The sequence below is a fragment of the Panthera leo genome, chromosome F2 (genome assembly GCF_018350215.1).
Source record: "Panthera leo isolate Ple1 chromosome F2, P.leo_Ple1_pat1.1, whole genome shotgun sequence".
In the NCBI taxonomy this organism is placed as follows: domain Eukaryota; kingdom Metazoa; phylum Chordata; class Mammalia; order Carnivora; family Felidae; genus Panthera; species Panthera leo.
In genome coordinates, this window is record NC_056695.1 from 64,888,293 (window position 1) to 64,906,840 (window position 18,548).

General features: G+C 40.5%; 1 protein-coding gene across 1 annotated transcript; it reads right to left on the bottom strand.

Moving 5' to 3' along the window:
* Window positions 1-200: 200 nt before the first annotated feature.
* HAS2 (hyaluronan synthase 2) lies at window positions 201-17,721 on the bottom strand. Its single transcript, XM_042923792.1, has 3 exons — window positions 17,095-17,721; window positions 3,688-3,789; window positions 201-1,593 (listed from the first exon to the last, which is right to left on the bottom strand). The coding sequence occupies exons 1-3, from the start codon at window positions 17,719-17,721 to the stop codon at window positions 664-666; spliced, it is 1,659 nt and encodes a 552-aa protein (XP_042779726.1). The 3' UTR covers window positions 201-663.
* Window positions 17,722-18,548: the final 827 nt, after the last annotated feature.

Consider the following 18,548-nt stretch of genomic DNA (forward strand, 5'->3'; position numbering starts at 1 on the left):
ACCAAGCTTCACATTTTGGGTAGATTTTTTTTTTTTTAAGTATGAATTTTTTCAGAACCTATTTTAATAATAATAAAAAAGAACAGGTGTATTTTGGCAGAGAAGTAAAATATAGAATATGCAAAATTTGCTTTAAAAATTGGCATACAAAATTTTAAAACACAGTACAGTTATATAAAAATACAGCACAGCCAACGGCCTTTAAAATTTCCTTTGGCATTTCATTTGGTAGAGTTAAACAGAAAATCCTTTCTAAAAAAAAAAAAAAAATTAGCTATCAACACAGTCCATAAGTTAGGTTGTATACGTTGAAAGAACTTTTCCTTGAGTTTCCAAAATCCTTTTCTTCCATGATAACCCACATAAAGCATGGCTAGTGAGGTATATAGGGCAAACACTGTTAGGCGGATGTACAGTAAGGAAAAAGTGCATAAACAAAGAATGTTTCCCATTTTCATAGAAATAACAGGTTAAACTCTGAGTTTCTTCTCATTGATGTCTTGTTTTACTTTGGCAGAATCAAAATAAACCCATAGAAATGTCTTTGTTCAAGTCCCAGCAGCAGTGATATGTCTCCTTTGGTGGCACTATCTGATGCCACGAGAGGAACTAAGGTTTTGTGTGTGTCTGCGTGTGTGACTGCAAACGTCAAACAACGTGAGATCATACATCGAGCACCATGTCATACTGTTGTCCCTTCTTCCTCCTGCCACATTTATTGATGAGAACCACATACAGCGTCAAAAGCATGACCCAATAGCATGCATAGAGCAACGTTCCAACAATTAGAACGGTCTGTTTGGATTCTGAGAATGGCTTCTTAGATTCCTTATAAATGGTGAAAATCACACCGCCCAGGAGGATTGTAAACCAAACTGATACTGGAATGAGTCCTATGAAATTAACAACAATGGTTTTCCTTCCAGATGTGCCCCACCCAGCTTTGTTTATCGTGGCAATCGCAAACATCTTGGCCGGAAGTAAACTTGACATGTATAACACTGAGTAGAGGGACATGAAGACCATGACAATATTTCCTCTAAGGCAGCTGGCAAAGGATGACTTTATGAGACCTACTAACTGGACAGTTAACAAGAAGAGGAGGATGTTCCAAATTTTTCCCCTGTAGAAGAGCTGGATTACTGTGGCAATGAGGAAGAAAGGGAAGAATCCAGTGATAACTGCCTCATAGGTCATCCACAAGTGATGTTTATGAAACCACATCGCATTGTACAGCCACTCTCGGAAGTATGACTTACTCCAACGGGTCTGCTGGTTTAACCATCTCAGATATTCTATAGGTGTCTCCGTAAGGCACTTGGATCGAGCTGTGTATTTTGTTGCATAGCCCAGACTCAGCACTCGGTTCGTGAGATGCCGATCGTCACCAAAACTACATTGGCTGCCCATAAATTCCTGATTGTACCAGTCTTCCACAAATTCATGCAGCAAGGAGTTTCTGTACATTCCCAGAGGCCCACTGATGCACTGGACACACCCAAAATAAGACTGGCAGGCCCTTTCTATGTTAAAAGCCATCCAGTATCTCACACTGCTGAGGAAGGAGATCCAGGAATCATACTTGTTTAAAATCTGCAAGAAGGAAAAAAAAAAAAAAAAAAAAAAGAATAAAGGTAAGCCTTAGCTAAAATACCAACAAAATCTGTGCTGTTGTGAGGTTACTGCCTAGCGCGAAGTGTGTTATTTGATCCTCCTACGAAGCATCCTTCTTCATTTTGACACAGTTATCTTTTATTTTCCCTGATCCTATGTCACTAGATTAGTCTGATCAATTGTGTCCATGCATTGGGACTCCTTGATGAGCAATAGTTTTTCTACTTCATGACTCTCTCCTCTTTTTGCTGCTTTTTGTCCTTCTTGTTGTTATGCTATAATATTTTTAGGCTTTAGTTCTCGGATCCTAAAGTTTCCCAGTCTTTCCTACCATCTAAGATTTGAAGGTTTTTAAGTCCTCTTCTCTCCTGTTCTGGTTAATTTCCAACTCATTCAATTCTATTAATTTTCCTTCTCCTTCTTTCTCTCTTTTACACAATGCCAGTGATAAATTGCTTGTTCTGGCCTTACCCCAAAACTTAAATCCTGAAATAATGCTCTATGCAAAAGCTACTGAAAATTAGCACCTTTTCCTGGCAATATTTCTAAATTCTTTCTTTCATCTCAGTTTTGTTCAGTTCTCATCTAGATTTTGCATGCTTCCTCTTTTATCACCAGGCTGTTTCTTTGTCTGTTCCAGGCATTTTCTTTGCCTTCAGTGTCACCATCCATGTGTAAAATGGGTTATACAGCAATGCAGAACCCAAATTGTAAAGTCAAGTTTCCACGTGCTTCTCACCTTTTGCCAAAATCTGATCACGTGTTTGCAAAGCACTCTTTTTTTTTTTTTTTCTTTTAATTTTTTTTTTCAACATTTATTTATTTTTGGGACAGAGAGAGACAGAGCATGAACGGGGGAGGGGCAGAGAGAGAGGGAGACACAGAATCGGAAACAGGCTCCAGGCTCTGAGCCATCAGCCCAGAGCCTGACGGGGGCTCGAACTCACGGACTGCGAGATCGTGACCTGGCTGAAGTCGGACGCCCAACCGACTGCGCCACCCAGGCGCCCCAGCACTCATTTTTTTTAAGTTTATTTATTTATTTTGAGACAGAGAGAGTGCAAGTGGGGGAGGGGCAGAGAGAGAGGGAAAGAGAGAATCCTAAGCAGGCTCCCCGCTGTCAGCACAGAGTCCGAAGTGGGGCTTGTACTCATGAGACTGTGAGATCATGACCTGAGCCGAAACCAAGAATTGGACGCTTAACCGGCTGAGCCACCTAGGAGCCCCTACAGAGCGCTCATTTTAATCTTCACATATTTTCACATATTCACATATATATTCATTTCCAATCCCACATATTCCAAGTAGCCTTCATTAATATTTATTTACCTGTTCCTCCACTTATAGCAAATACTGGGAAATAAAGAGAATTACCAGGGGGACACCTGGGTGGCTCAGTTGATTAAGCAGCCGACTCTGGATTCCGGCTCATGCTTGGAGCCTACTTAAGATTCTCCCTCTCTGTTTCTCTCCCTCTGCCCCTCCTCCCTCTCAAAACAAAAAAAAATAGTGGGAAATAAATCTAATCAGAAAATCCACTTATTAATTATTCCTTTGCCTTTCTTACCAGTATAAATTTGACTCGCTTCTTCTCTTTTCTTTCTTTGTATTCCAATTTGGATTTTTAATCAAGCATATATTGACCAGCTTTTAAATACATAGGTATAAAATATAGAATCCATCATCTGCCCTTCTTCCTTTTTTTTTTTTTTTTTTTTTTTTTTTTACCTTCACAGCTAAATGAACTCTAACATCAGATTTTACCAGAACATTAAGTTATGGTTCAAGAAGATACGGTAGAAATCATTACACATTTAAATTAAATATATATCACTTATCAGCCACAGCAAACAAGGGTTACATTCCAGGGTTAAACAAAGAAATCCTAATTCTTTTTTTCAATTTAGGAAAGGAAAGAGGCAATAAAGTGGGTCAAGGCACATACTAATGTGTCTCTAGCACCAAAAGCCACATCTGGCAGAGAGTTTGGTGTGTAATAAATACGTGTTCAATGAATCAACGAGTAAGAGTATAACTAAAAGCGACTCATGCCGAAAGTGAAGGCTTACACACCTGGACGTCTCCCCCGACACCTCCGACCATAGGGTCTTCTTCTAAAACTTTTACCATTTCCACAGATGACGCAGGGTCAAGCATGGTGTCTGAATCACAAACCTGTGAAGAAAAAGGTACAAAATGAGTTAAAGGAAGAAGTAGGAGTGTAGTCAATACAGTCAAAATTGGGCATATATATTATGTCTTCAGCCTTATTTATTGCAAGGGATGGCCGTTCGTTATGTCACAATCGATACAAAGAACGAGCTCAGTATTGAAGTAAATGGCATTGCTGGCTAGAACAGCTGAAGTGACGTGCTAGGTAGGTCTTGTAGGCTAACCAGCTCGTCTTGGTTTACCATGGATGTTCCTCATCATGGCAGTGAAAGTCTTATCTCCCAGGTGACATCCCAGTTTTCCAGGATTTAGTAGACATCTGGGTTGGTCACCATATATGGGTTTTGTTTTTGTTTTTTTTTTCCTTTAGGCAACTTATCCCTCAGGTCTGAATGATGGTCATAAAATCCTAAGAGTGTATTGAAAGGGAGGCATGTTTAACAGCGACTTTCCTTCCTATCTTCATATGGTAACTAGAAGACAGGAAAGCCATTCTCCTCCATTCGGTCGTATAGTTCTGAAGCAAGTTGCCCATAAGAGCAGGACTTAGCAACTGACACAGCATCAGAAAGGGAGGTAGCATATCCGCAGACCACCTTTTTATCCAAAAGCATCAAGTATTCATCCAGCCCTTTGTACATAAAAGCAAATGTAAATTATCTGAAGTCATTCTAGACCTGCTAATAGTTGTTCTTAAAAACAATCTTCAGGGGGGTTGCCTGGGTGGCTCAGTTGGTTAAGCGACAGACTTCAGCTCGGGTCATGATCTCGCAGTCTGTGGGTTCAAGCCCCACGTTGGGCTCTGTGCTGGCAGCTCAGAGCCTGGAGCCTGCTTTGGATTCTGTGTCTCCCTCTCTCTCTGCCCCTCCCCTGCTCATGCTCTGTGTCTCTCTGTCTCTCAATAATAAATAAATATTAAAAAAAAATTAAAACAAACAAACAAACAATCTTCAGGGGCGCCTGGGTGGTTCAGTTGGTTAAGCGTCCGTCTTCGGTTCAGGTCATGATCTCGTGGTTCATGAGTTTGAGCCCCGCATCGGGCTCTGTGCTGACAGCTCGGAGCTCCAAGCCTGGAGCCTGCTTCAGATTCTGTGTCTCCCTCTCTCTCTCTGTTCCTCCCCTGTTCGTACTCTCTCTCTCTCTCTCTCTCAAAAATAAATAAAGATCAAAAAAATTTTTTTAAATCTTTATATGGGTCCAAAAAAGCAATTCTGAAACCAAACCAAATTATGACTTCAAGAAAATTATTGGGATTAGTCTATATTAGTGAACCTCTGACGAACATTCCTGTTGGAGGCCCAAGGGGGCTGGGTTACAAATACTTTTCTTTCCAGCCTGATTTCTGAGCCAACTGGAAAATGAAACAGAAGAATAAGGGAGATGAGAAACCAAAATATCCCTGGTATCATCGTAAAGCTGATACAGAGCACAGGGCTTATACCCTGTGGAATAGCAGCCTTCCTAATTACATTTTCCAGTATTAGACAGACTTATCAAGTCCAAACAGCACCTAAGTGCGGGCAGCCTCCTCTTACAGATAAAGTGCATGCCCTTCCAAAGGTCTGGTCGATGTCAGCTCCTTGGTGGCCACCCACTCCCAGAAGGAATGGGTAAGAAGGAGCCAGCTCCCCTTCTCCTGGACTCGCCAATCAGATTAAATCACTTCTCTTAGGGAGGGAGGAGTGAGACAGCTGAGAAATGCTACCACCTTTCCCGCAGGTAGGCTATACCTGTGGATAGAGCTTCTTCCACATGATCAAAGAAAACCAGAAATAAGAGAAGTGCCCCCACCTCCCCATCCCTGATTAATACCAATAAGACATGGTATTCCTTTCTGGGGACTACAGCAAAGCCTAGTAGATTAAAATGGATCAGGTTGACATGTAATGAACCAGTTTCACAACCCCATCCAAACAATAAATAATTAGTAGAGACTGGAGTGTTATCAGCAATTTCATTATTTTTCCATCAAGTCTGACTCACCAGAATGGATTTAATCAATATTTAGCCTATTTATTTACACCAAAAGTAATTATCTTTACAGTTCTCCATACTACTTTATTAAAATAGTAGGGATTTCATATACCAGTTTGGAATGGAAAAAAAAATTTAGAAAATAATTTGTAGAAGCATAAAGTCTTGAGTTAAAGGGGATTCTCTCTCTCTCCCTCTCTCTCCCTCTCTCTCTGTCATGAGTCCCTGACATAATTAATTAAGGAATTTCAACATTTTAAAAAATGTGTCTCAGTTTTACTGACAGCTATTTTTTTCTGAAAAAAGTATAAATTAATTTTTTTCAAAAATATATATATTATATATTAATGAATAACGTTGGTAAAATAGCGGTTTAAATGCATGATTGAAACTTATATGGGGTGCCTGGGAGGCTCAGCCGCTTAAGCGTCCGACTTTGGTTCAGGTCATGACCTTGCAGTTCGTGAGTTCGAGCCCATGTCGGGCTCTGTGCTGACAGCTCAGAGCCTGGAGCCTGCTTCTGATTCTGTCTCTCTCTCTCTCTCTGCCCCTCCCCACCTCGAGAACACGTGCATGCATGCACGCGCGCGATCTCTCTCTCTCTCTCTCTCTCTCTCTCGAAAAATAAACATTAAAAAAATCTTATAAATTAAGAAGTATATAGGGTATTCAGTTATAATCTCTCTGTATTTAGCTAATCATAGTAATTTTAGGGTTAACATCTGAATTTCTTATTTTACTCTAGTTATTTAGGACCATTCATTTTCTCAATAAAACCATTTATTTTGTTTCGTTTTGTTTTGTTTTTTAGTATTCTCTTTTGATCCGGCATGATCTCACTTTATCTAGGCAAGAGCTGGGCATTAGTTTTTCAATGTAGAAAGTAGGATTTTACTAATACTTGGGTTTGGACGCAAGCCTCAGAAGCAGCCTAAACAAATTTCAGCCAAAGTGACGTTTTTGCCTCTCTGAGTGCCTGGTCTACCACTGGCTTGTACATGGATGGCTGCAAGCCTGTCCCGCCTGTAATACGGGTAGAAGGGTGGGGGCAAGAGTTCGACCCACCTTTAGCTCCAGCATCCTGAGCTTATGGCCACACCCACCTCTATTGACTCAGGCTGGGAAAGGTAAAACCAGAAAGCTAAAATAAGACTAAAAACAACAGGAAGGGGCAATCTAGAATTAATGCGCAAGTCACTCCGCCTGCTTGTGAGCAGGGGCGAGCCAAGGGAACCGCCCCTTTGAAATGACCTTGAACCACACTTCTGAGGCTCTGAATGTTTAAATTGGTCCTGCCCCTCCCACTTTCCAACTGCAAAGAGCCAGCAGTTCTCCGAGAGAGAGAGACTGTTCTGGTGGGTTTAACTGTGTTGGAAGGGAAAGCTCCCAGAAATCTCCTGGGAAGGGGTTTGCAGTGGCAGGATCAAAGAGCTTTAAAGAAGTTCGATTTCTGTTAGGTGCTTCAGGAGCACATAAATGAAGCGTGGAACACTACAGAGGAGCCGAGCATGGCCCGGAGCAAGGAGGACACGCAGGGTGAAGCATTCCATATTAAAAAGAGGAGAAAGGAAAAAAAGAGGTCCAACTTCTGGATGTTATTTGGTGACAGAATGCCAGCTAGAAAGCCATCACTTATGACAGTCAGTATGTATGTTCATCGACCTAATAGTTTGTATTTATTAGTATATCAAGAGTGTAACTTTAGTCCCTCTGAAAATCCGTAGAGTGGGAACAGCCTTTCTAGTTGTCTCCCCACCAATTAATAATAAGTATGTGATTTCATAAATGTTGGCTATTTAGCTCTAGGCTAGAAACCGTGGGGGACAAACACCAGTTGACGCAGAGCTTGACCTCACCTGGGGACAAACTACAGGCCATGATTTGCACACAGGAAACAATTAGAGAACAAATCAAAACACCTCACTGTCCACACTGAATGTCTCAACTGTAATTTGTTTAAACCACATCATCACTAGTCATAGGATTTCTCACTAGGAGTTATGGAAATGAAGCAAAGTTTTCACTAAAACGAGTGGGAAAGTGTCAAGGCGAAAAGACACATTTGGGAGGAACCAGCCACCTCAGTCTTAACCACAGAATCCAACTAAAGTGCATAAGATCATCGTCCCTCCGTCTTCATCCTTCCCCAGTGCAGTCAAGAAGGAACACCCTCCCCTTTCCTTCCTATCTAAACCAGGGTTGATGGGATGCCTCGGTGGCTCAGTTGGTTAAGAATCCTACTTCCTACTCGCACTCAGGTCACAATCTCACGACTGACTTGTGAGTTCGAGCCCTGTGTCAGGCTTGGTGCTGACAGCTGGGAGCCTGGAGCCTGTTTCAGATTCTGTGTCTCCCTCTCTTTCTGCCCTTCCTCTGCTCTCTCTGTCTCTTTCTCTCTCTCAAAAATAAAGAAAACATTTTTAAAAATTAAAAAAATAAATAAATAAGCCAGGGGTTGACGATCTTAGGTCTTCAAGCCAAGTCTAGCCTGCCACCTGTTTTGTTAGGGCCTGTGGGCTAAAAATGGCTTTTACCTTTTAAAATAATTGAAAAAATTAAAAAATAATATTTTGTGGCACATGGAAGTTCTATGAAATTCAAATCCCAGTGTCCATAAATAAAGTTGTATTGGAACTCAAGCATATTCATTTTCATGTCATCTATGGCTGTTTTCACACTAAAACAGCAAAGTTGAATAGTTGTAATAGAGACCATATGGCCTGCAAAACCTAATATTTACTTTTATAAGCAGAGTTTGCCAACCGTGGGACTAAAATAATTGGTTGCAGGGGGAGGGTTCTCTTTCATAAATTTTTTTTAAGTTGAGATTAAATACGTTCTAAGCCCAATTTTAATTCTAGTGGATTAAAAAAAAAATCCTGGGGCGCCTGGGTGGCTCGGTCGGTTAAGCGTCCGACTTCGGCTCAGGTCATGATCTCACGGTCCGCGAGTTCGAGCCCCGCGTCGGGCTCTGTGCTGACAGCTCAGAGCCTGGAGCCCGTTTCACGTTCTGTGTTTCCCTCTCTCTCTGCCCCTCCCCTCTACATGCTCTGTCTCTGTCTCAAAAATAAACCAACGTTTAAAAAAACAAAAAAATAAAAAATCCCCAATGCCTCCATCGTCATGTGTTATAAAGAACAGTAACAGCATAAAAAGTGTGAAACATTAATCAAGTAGTTTTTTTTTTTCCTTTTGTCAAGTTGTGCCTATTATAAGGATAAATGCCCTCAGAATCAAGAAGCGTCAATTAAGTCTTGGGTCCTATTTCTCACTACTTCTGTGACCTTTAACAAGCCACTTACCATCATCATGGTACTGGAGTGAGACACTGCATATCAAAGTACCTTGTAAATTGACAAAGGACTGTAGAGAAGTGTATTATTAGTTTAAGGTAATAAGCTTTACACTTCTATACTCCCTAAGTAAACCCATAACCTCAGGGATTATGACAATCCTTAACACAAAGAGATGGCTCAGTAAAGAATCTCTAAAATGACCATGGGAACTGATTACATATCAAGGATGTCTTATCCCAATGAACAAATTCAAATGTGTCTGCAACTATCTATAATCCAGTTACAAACGATTAGTGTATAGTTTATTACGTAAGTTATTAGCCTATAAATTCATTCCAATTTATCTCACTGATCTTAATCTACCTCACTATAATTTAAACAAAAATCTCCTTTAGAAATAGTGTTACCTGGCACCTGGGTGGCTCAGTCGGTTCAGCGTCTGACTCCTGATTTTGGCTCAAGTCATGATCTCACTTTTGGTAGGTCTGAGCCCTACATCGGGCTCCATGCTGACAGTACGGAGCCTGCTTGGGATTCTCTCTTTTTTCTCTCTGCCCCTCCCTTGCTCATGCTCTCTCTCAAAAATAATAGATAGAACTTAAAAAAAATAAATAGAACTGAAAGAAAGGAGAAAGAAAGAAATTAAGAAAGAAAGAAAGAAAGAAAGAAAGAAAAGAAAGAAAAATTAAGAAAGAAAGAAAGAAATTAAGAAAGAAAGAAAGAAAGAAAGAAAGAAAGAAAAGAAAGAAATTAAGAAAGAAAGAAAGAAAGAAAGAAAAGAAAGAAATTAAGAAAGAAAGAAAGAAAGAAAGAAAGAAAAGAAAGAAAGAAAGAAACATTGTTACCTATTCTACCAAATGCTGTTCAAATTCTAAGACCCAAGTCTAAAATGTCAAGTCTCCATGTTTCACTTTTTTGAACGTGTTTCCTTTCAGACTGCCTGGTGGATCTCCCCACCCCCAACTCGAGCCCCATACCACTTCAAAGGGCACTGAGAGCTACACAGATTAAGAGGAAATCTTAATTACTCTGGCTGCCTTCAATGAGGAAACAGGTTGAAAATAAATCAGGACCCCTTCTGTTGCTACTGCTTTTATCCTTTGCCTGCTTGCAAGGCTTGACCCTTCATCTTAACCTTGACCCAGTGAGACTATTTTTTTCTATAGTGTGTGGAATTTACTCTTGGTCATGACCCTGCTACCAGCTTTCCTGACACAGCTTTACCACAAAGTAAATGGAAAGTCTCCCTCACTCTCCTTTCCCTGGGGACATTTATCTAGTGAAAAGGGGTAGGCCAGAACAACAACAACAAAATTTACAAATAGTTATTTACTAGCAAACACAAGATGATGCCAGTTTCCTTGAACTCTTAACAGTATAATACCAGAGTAAACACACTATTGAAAGAAGAGAAAGCACCATGCAAATATTGGAACTAAACAGATCTGTCTCAATCCACCATTCACCAAGTTTATATAAACTTGGACTAGCTTGTTGACTGTAGTGTCCTTACCTCACTTTCCTAAGCCTCCACCTCTCAGGTGAAAAATATGGATAATCACATCCACCTGAAGTTTGTTATATTGGTAATTTAGTTCGATCACGTATGTAAAGCACTTAATATTGGCTAACTCATAGTAAATGCTCAATAAAAGGAAGACATAAAGTGACGAACCAAAACCAGAAGTGACAAACCAAACACAGAGCCACCCACTAAGGACACTAATCCAATGAGAGAAGGGGGCCTTCGTACAATCACTGTAAATAAGTGATGACTCACCGGGAGAGCAGGGAACCAATCCCTACCTAGTCCAATACCAAATAAACTTAAGTTCAGCAAACTCAATTCTGAGCAGGCAATGTAAAAGTCCTTACACTGGGTTGTTTACTAGAGAAAATTAAAAAATTAGCAGTTTGCAGCCGATTATGATTCCTTTATAGCCTTGAATGTACCTTTGGGGAAAGTACATTCTATTGTGGGACAATTCATCCTATAGCAAAGGGTAGACCCTGGACCCATTAAAACTTAAAAAAATGTTTGTTGCATCTTGACTTCATATCTCATTGACATTGAACCTAATGCATGTGATACTATTTAAAATGGGAACATATTCTTTGGTTTCGGAAGTACATAAATGTAGAAGACAGAATTTTATTTTTCAAATCTCAACCTGAAAACTGAATTATCTGCTGAAAAGAAGTACATAATTTGGGTGGAACCACATACATGCAGGAGATAGGGGAGACCAAAAAATTAGGATGGAAAATAACCTTCACAAAAATAGGATATTGCACACAATTTAAAATTTCTCATATAACCAACAAGGTCACTCAAAAGCTTATGATGGATGGTAATTAATTTTATCATAACCAACTTCTAGGACTTTATCAATATTGCATCATACTTTCAATTTTTAAAAATCTTGATTTTCTATTTACTTGGATTTTGGGTAAATGGAATTTACAAGTAAGTCTATAGCTAAATTTACCAGCCTCAGATTCAGTGGCAAATACAAAATCATAAAATTTAAGAATTTTAGAGTTAAAAACACACTTTGAAATTTAGCAGTAAAACCATTCCAGAAAAAAAAATACCCTCAATGAAAAAATAATCATTCTTTTATGAGAAGAAGGCAGGATAAGGAAGATTACCCTCTCCTACACCAATTGAGTTTATGACAAAGGATCTCAAATCCATCCAGTGGAAAGCCTCTGTATCATAGACATCTAAGCAATTTGGCCCTTCTCTGTTGCTCTTTTTTAAAAGAATTAGGAAGATATATACCTTCCTTGGGAGAATGAATTACCCAAGTTGTTGTAAAATACTTACTGACTTTGATCAACCTAGAATCTATTCAAAACATTAAGGTTAAAAAAGGAGTCATTTGGTCATTCTCTTTTCTTTTTAGGAAGGCTTCAACATGAGTGAAAGTCATAGAAGGTGTAAAACAAAGGTGACAAGACAGCTGGGAACGTGGGAAACCAAATGTTGTCACCCCTAAGGCTGAAGTCAAGAAACACCCTTATTCCAAATGGCTGGAATTCTCATTCTAAAGAAGGGAATCAGGAAGTCCCATAATGGTAGCATTTAACTCAGGGCTTACATTCAAAAGCCCAAATTGGGGGGAAAGGGCATACTAAAAATCAAAGTGAGGGACGTCTGGCTGGTTCAGTCGGTGGAGTGTGTGACTCTTGATCTCAGGGTTGTGAGTTCGAGCCCCATGTTGCCTGTAGAGATTACTTGAAAATAAAATCTTAAAAAAGTAAACCAAATGAAAGTGAAAAATATGATAGTGACTGTTAAAAATGTCAGAGAAATTAAAACTGTACTGAAAAACAAACAAAAAAACAAAAACAAAAACAAACTGTACTGAGTTAGAGTTCGGAGCTGGGAATGATCTCGGAGATCATCTCTTCTACCATCTGAGGCCCATAGCAAGGAAACAACAGATTCAAGTCTGAAATTCAGATGTCCCATTCCTATTTCACTGTGCTCCAATCTTATCCTCTAAAATGAATCATATAAAAAGACATAGAACATTCTCAACATTGGCCCTCAGAATAGTTCAGGCTTCCCATACAATACAGGAACCAAGCAAATACTACATACATACTTGTCAATTCTCATGATTCAGGGTAGTTATGTTCCACGAAGTTTCCATGAACACTGATGTAGAGAACACCAAAAAAAAAAAAAAAATGGCTTCTAGCAGAAATATAAGGTTAGGTTCCTCTGAGGCTCTGGTCACATCTTTGTCTACTGATCAATACCTAATAAATACCTAATAAATCAATACCTAATAAATCAATACCTAATAAATAACTGTGTTATTTGTGTTCCCATTTAAATACATCTTACTATATGTATTTGAATCATTAACAGTGAATTTAGGGCCAAAGTTACTGTACCTGATGCCTGAACAAAGCCCACCTAAGAAATACATTTTCTCCATAAGGCAATCATAGCTTTGTGCTCAGGAACACTAGACAGCAAGCACTTCAGCACTACACTTGGGGGGGCATTTTAAACAGCTCCATCACCAACAAAAAGCACAACAATGTGAAAAACATGATACTAACTAAATACATTATGAAGAAGTTACTTGTTTACAGTATAAAAGCTGAAAAAGGCAGAACACAGTCTTCTTTGACCTCAGTTGGGAACATGAACATCAGGTGAATCAAATTTCTTGCTGTTCTGCACGTCTCAAAATGATCACAAAAGCGCAGCCAAGTACTGATTTGGGGTTACAACTACATTTTAATGAGTAGGGTAATTTACAAATACAGACTCCATGAATAACAAGGGTCAACTCTACTATTTTGAATAATTTAGTCTTCCTTTTCTCCTGCTAAAAGGGTCATGGAGGGGCGCCTGGGTGGCTCAGTCCGTTAAGCGTTCGACTCCTGATTTCGAGTCATGATTCTGAGATAGCGCCCCGCATTGGGCTCTGTACGGACAGCGCGAAGGCTGCTTGGGTTTCCCCCACCCCCGCATGCATGCGCTCTCGCGCGCTCTCGCGCTCTCTCTCTCTCTCTCTCTCTCTCCCTCTCTCAAATAAATAAATAAACTTAAAAAAAAAGACGAAGTGAAGCGAACCAGCCAGTGCAAAGATTCAGCCACATCTGAGAAAAACAATCATCGGCCCCATCTCTGCCCAGCTAAGCAGTGTCTTCAGCCAGGGTAGCAAGGATGTGAGCAGACGGTCCTATTTCTGCCCCAGCCCCCATTCTCTCTTGTGTATGAGCACCTAAACTTTACTTCCTTCCTTCTGTAGCCAATCTGCTCTCCACATTCAGTCACTTGTAATGCTTAGTAGCCAACATCCTTGAACCTCTCTCCTTGGTCTTTCTGTGGCTTCTGCTTTGCAACTCTCAGACCCTGGGTCAGTCAGAATGGATGGTGAGTTTCAAAACCCTAGAGGAGAAAGCAGGAAAAGACCTCTCTGACCTCAGCCGTAGCAATCTCTTACTCGACACATCCCCAAAGGCAAGGGGATGCCTTGCCTAAAAGCAAAAATGAATTACTGGGACCTTATGAAGATAAAAAGCTTCTGCACAGCAAAGGAAACAACCAACAAAACGAAAAGGCAACCAACGGAATGGGAAAAGATATTTGCAAATGACATATCAGACAAAGGGCCAGTATCCAAAATCTATAAAGAGCTCACCAAACTCCACACCCGAAAAACAACCCATTGAAGAAATGGGCAGAAAACATGAATAGACACTTCTCTAAAGAAGACATCCGGATGGCCAACAGGCACATGAAAAGATGCTCAACGTCACTCCTCATCAGGGAAATACAAATCAAAACCACACTCAGATATCACCTCACGCCAGTCAGAGTGGCCAAAATGAACAAATCAGGAGACTATAGATGCTGGAGAGGATGTGGAGAAACGGGAACCCTCTTGCACTGTTGGTGGGATTGCAAATTGGTGCAACCGCTCTGGAAAGCAGTGTGGAGGTTCCTCAGAAAATTAAAAATAGACCTACCCTATGACCCAGCAATAGCACTGCTAGGAATTTACCCAAGGGATACAGGAGGACTGATGCATAGGGGCACTTGTACCCCAATGTTTATAGCAGCGCTCTCAACAATAGCCAAATTATGGGAAGAGCCTAAATGTCCATCAACTGATGAATGGATAAAGAAATTGTGGTTTATATACACAATGGAGTACTACCTGGCAATGAGAAAGAACGAAATATGGCCCTTTGTAGCAGCGTGGATGGAACTGGAGAGTGTGATGCTAAGTGAAATAAGCCATACAGAGAAAGACAGATACCATATGTTTTCACTCTTATGTGGATCCTGAGAAACTTAACAGAAACCCATGGGGTAGGGGAAGGAAAAAAAAAAAAAAAGAGGTTAGAGTGGGAGAGAGCCAAAGCATAAGAGACTCTTAAAAACTGAGAACAAACTGAGGGTTGATGGGGGGTGGGAGGGAGGGGAGGGTGGGTGATGGGTATTGAGGAGGGCACCTTTTGGGATGAGCACTGGGTGTTGTATGGAAACCAATTTGACAATAAATTTCATATATTGAAAAATAAAATAAAATAGTAAAAAAAAAAAAAGAATGGATGGTGAGAATGTACTGGTTTGATTGTTATAATGTTTCCACTTTTATAGAACACACATGGCTAAAAATTGGGGATTTTGATGAGGAATGGCAGGATGAAATCACCTGATTTCAGAATGCCAAATGGTTTTCTACTCTTGTGTCAGTCCCCTTGAACATTTGGAATGGATAGAGAATTCTAGCAGGATTTAGGGCCCAGTTAACAACTGATGCTCAGGTTAGTCTATTTGGAGGCCTCAGCCTGATGGAAGGAAAGTTCTCAAGCCTGATTAGGGTTCTAGCAAGGAGCCCATGCTAACGTTCCATAGCTTGTATTATTTTGTCCTGGTCAGGCACAATGTCAAGTTGTCAAGGATACAAACAAAGTTCAACACAGGAATGATGGAAGAAGAGGCTTTGGGAGGAACAGGCTTAAAAAAAAAAAAAAAAGAGAAGAAAAAAGAAAACCCACACAATGACATCTTGATTAGAAACGACAAATGTAGCAATTGTTTTAACTAGAATTAAAGGCAAAATATCAAAACATGTTTCTTCATTTTAGGCTTCAGTCTTCAAACCCTCTGTAAATTCCCCAGCCATCCCATCACTTCCTTTAAAAGGATCATTTCATCCTCTATCTGGGCCTGAAGTTACACTATGAAAATACATAAAAATGTCCTGAGTTAACTAAAAGTACCTCGATTGTGAACATTCTAGAAATTAGGAGAAACTTGGGAGTGAAACTCTATCAACTCCCTAGAAGAGATTAATATGCAGATTGGGACCAACTGAGGGGGAAAAAAATGCCTCAAAACTCCTCAGATAGTAACCAGAATTAACCCCGTGGTAATCTCAAACCCTTTGTGAGACTGGCTTATTCTCTCCATGAAACTGAGGCTTGGAAAGGTGGTCCTGCTCCAGGCGGGTCATCCAGCTGACTCTGAAGCCGGTGCCCATTCTCCCCCAATCACACAGAGCATGCCATCCCACTGGGCATGACCTTGTGACAATCAGGGACCCTAAAGTATATGATGGGTCTTCTGAAAAGTCGGATTTCACTGATTAGAGATTGGGAGAGTGTCCCAATGGATTCTCTTAAACTGCAGACATTTCTCCCTTCTCCGTATCATCATGGCCAAAATTTAACTGAAGTATCTGCAAGAAAATTGCAGTTAGAAAACTCACAGGGACCCTACTAACATTCTAAAGAAAGCTTCAGTGAGAACTAGGAGGGGAGAAATCCTGGAGCAAGCAGAGCAGTCAGGGAATTAATGACAGACACAGCCTGTCTCATTTTCATGCAAGCAAACACCATCACAAATGCTTTCAAAGGTCAAGTGCAGTGAGTGAGGTAATGCTGTTTGGGGAGTGAAATAAACATTACTTCGATTTTGCTCTGGGAAGGGTTTTTGTGTGTGTTTGTTTTTCTCCCTTTTTCATTTTCCTTCTCCTTCTGTCTCCCAGCTTTGAATGCCTTACCCTTTAAAAATCAAAATTGTTCTCACCACCCCCATTTTGCCCAGTCTCCGTGAAAAACGTTTTATAGCCATCCCTTGAGCCTGCAGATTTTCTCAAGACCCTTCTGCTCGGCAGACACTATTTTCGTACAAGGTCTGAGGATTTTAAGACTGTGGAAAATGACGTTGGATTTGACTTGGCAGAACCAAGGGGGCAGAGAAGGTAAGGGAGGGGGAGAGAAGGAAGGAAGGGTCTCCTGTTCAAAATAATCTCAATTTCCAACCAATAACACTGCGTAAGTTCAGCATTTTCGTAGATAGTCTTTAACAGTTTCACAAGATTTTTTTTTTTCCTCGCTTTCAAAATGTGCTTTCAACAGTCACGCGGTTTTCAAATGAACTGAAAGGAGTACTGTGTTCAGAGGGACAAGGATGGGCTATAGCATATGCCTGGAGAGACACAAAAGCTGCTTTATTTAAATGTATGTTTGCCCTGGCAGGAATTCGGAAACCTACCTGTACATAATCCACACTTCGTCCCAGTGCTCTGAAGGCCGTGTACATGACTTCTCTTTTTCCACCCCATTTTTGCATGATGCAAATACTCTTGTTGGACAAGACCAACTGGGTGACATGCTGCGAGCTTTCCTTATGCGACTCATCCGTCTCACCAGGACCTTTCTCATGGAAGTTGTTCTTCCAGATATAAGTGGCTGATTTGTCCCTGCCCATGACTTCACTAAAGATGTCCATCATGTAAAGGTCATCTTCCGAGTTCCCATCTATGACCATGACAACTTTAATCCCAGGGTAGGTTAGCCTTTTCACAGATTGCAAACATTTTCGTAAGTAGTCTGGATCTTCTTGATACGCGGCGATGCAAAGAGCAACGGTTTTGTTCAATTTAATGGGCGTTTCTAAGGATTTTTTCATTTTTCGGTGCTCCAAAAAGGCAAACAGACTTTGGATGATGAGGTGTGACGCTAAAAAGGCACCATACAGTCCAAAAGAGAAATAGTAATTATCTGTTTGGATAAACTGGTAGCCAACAATGTAAGCAGCTGTGATTCCAAGGAGGAGGGAGACTCCAAAAAGTGTGGTTCCAATTATTCTCAGGATACAGAGAAACCTCTCACAATGCATCTGTAATATAATCAAATGATACTCTTGGTTAACCACTCTTGTCCCATACTTGTTATACACATGGTTTCACGGGGAGTGTTGGACTAGAAGCACTCAGGAGCTCCAACCTCAGTTTCTCACTTAACTAGCTACGTGACTTTCTGCACCTCAATTTGCTCATTTGCACAACAGGGATACGGATGTCCTTCTGGTAGACCTCAGAGTGCCGTTTCAAGGATCAAATGAGATGACGGTGGCGAGGCTCTACCGAAAAGCACAATGTGTTAGGGGAGCCTGGGCGGCTCAGTCGGTTAAGTGTCCAATTTCGGCTCAGGCCATGATCTCACGGTTCGTGAGTTCAAGCCCCACATCTGGCTCTCTGCTGTCAGCGCAGAGCCTGCTTTGGAGCCTCTGTCTCCCTCTCTCTGTGCCCCTCCCCGAATTGCTCAGGCAAACACACGCACACTCTCTCAAAACTAAACCTTTAAAAAATAATAATAAAATAAGTTAAGGAAGAAAGAGCATCACGCTTCATTTCAACAGGTAAATTTCCCATCCTTTTAAAGCCGTAATACAAAAAAACTTAAAAAGAAGAAGGTAATCAAAAAATAAAAAGATGCTTCTAAGCTGAAAAACAAAAAGCTGTGATACATTAGACCCGAAACACATCTCAGCTCTTAATAACAGCCAGTTTTGTACTCCTCCCTATGGTCTGTGTATCTTCTGAATAAGGTTTTGAACAACCAGAGTAGAGAAGAACTATATATTTTTTTGTATTTCCTAAAGTATCTCCAAGGCTGAACATAGAAGAGGTACCTGGTAGACTTTTGTTAGTTTGTTTTTCTTTC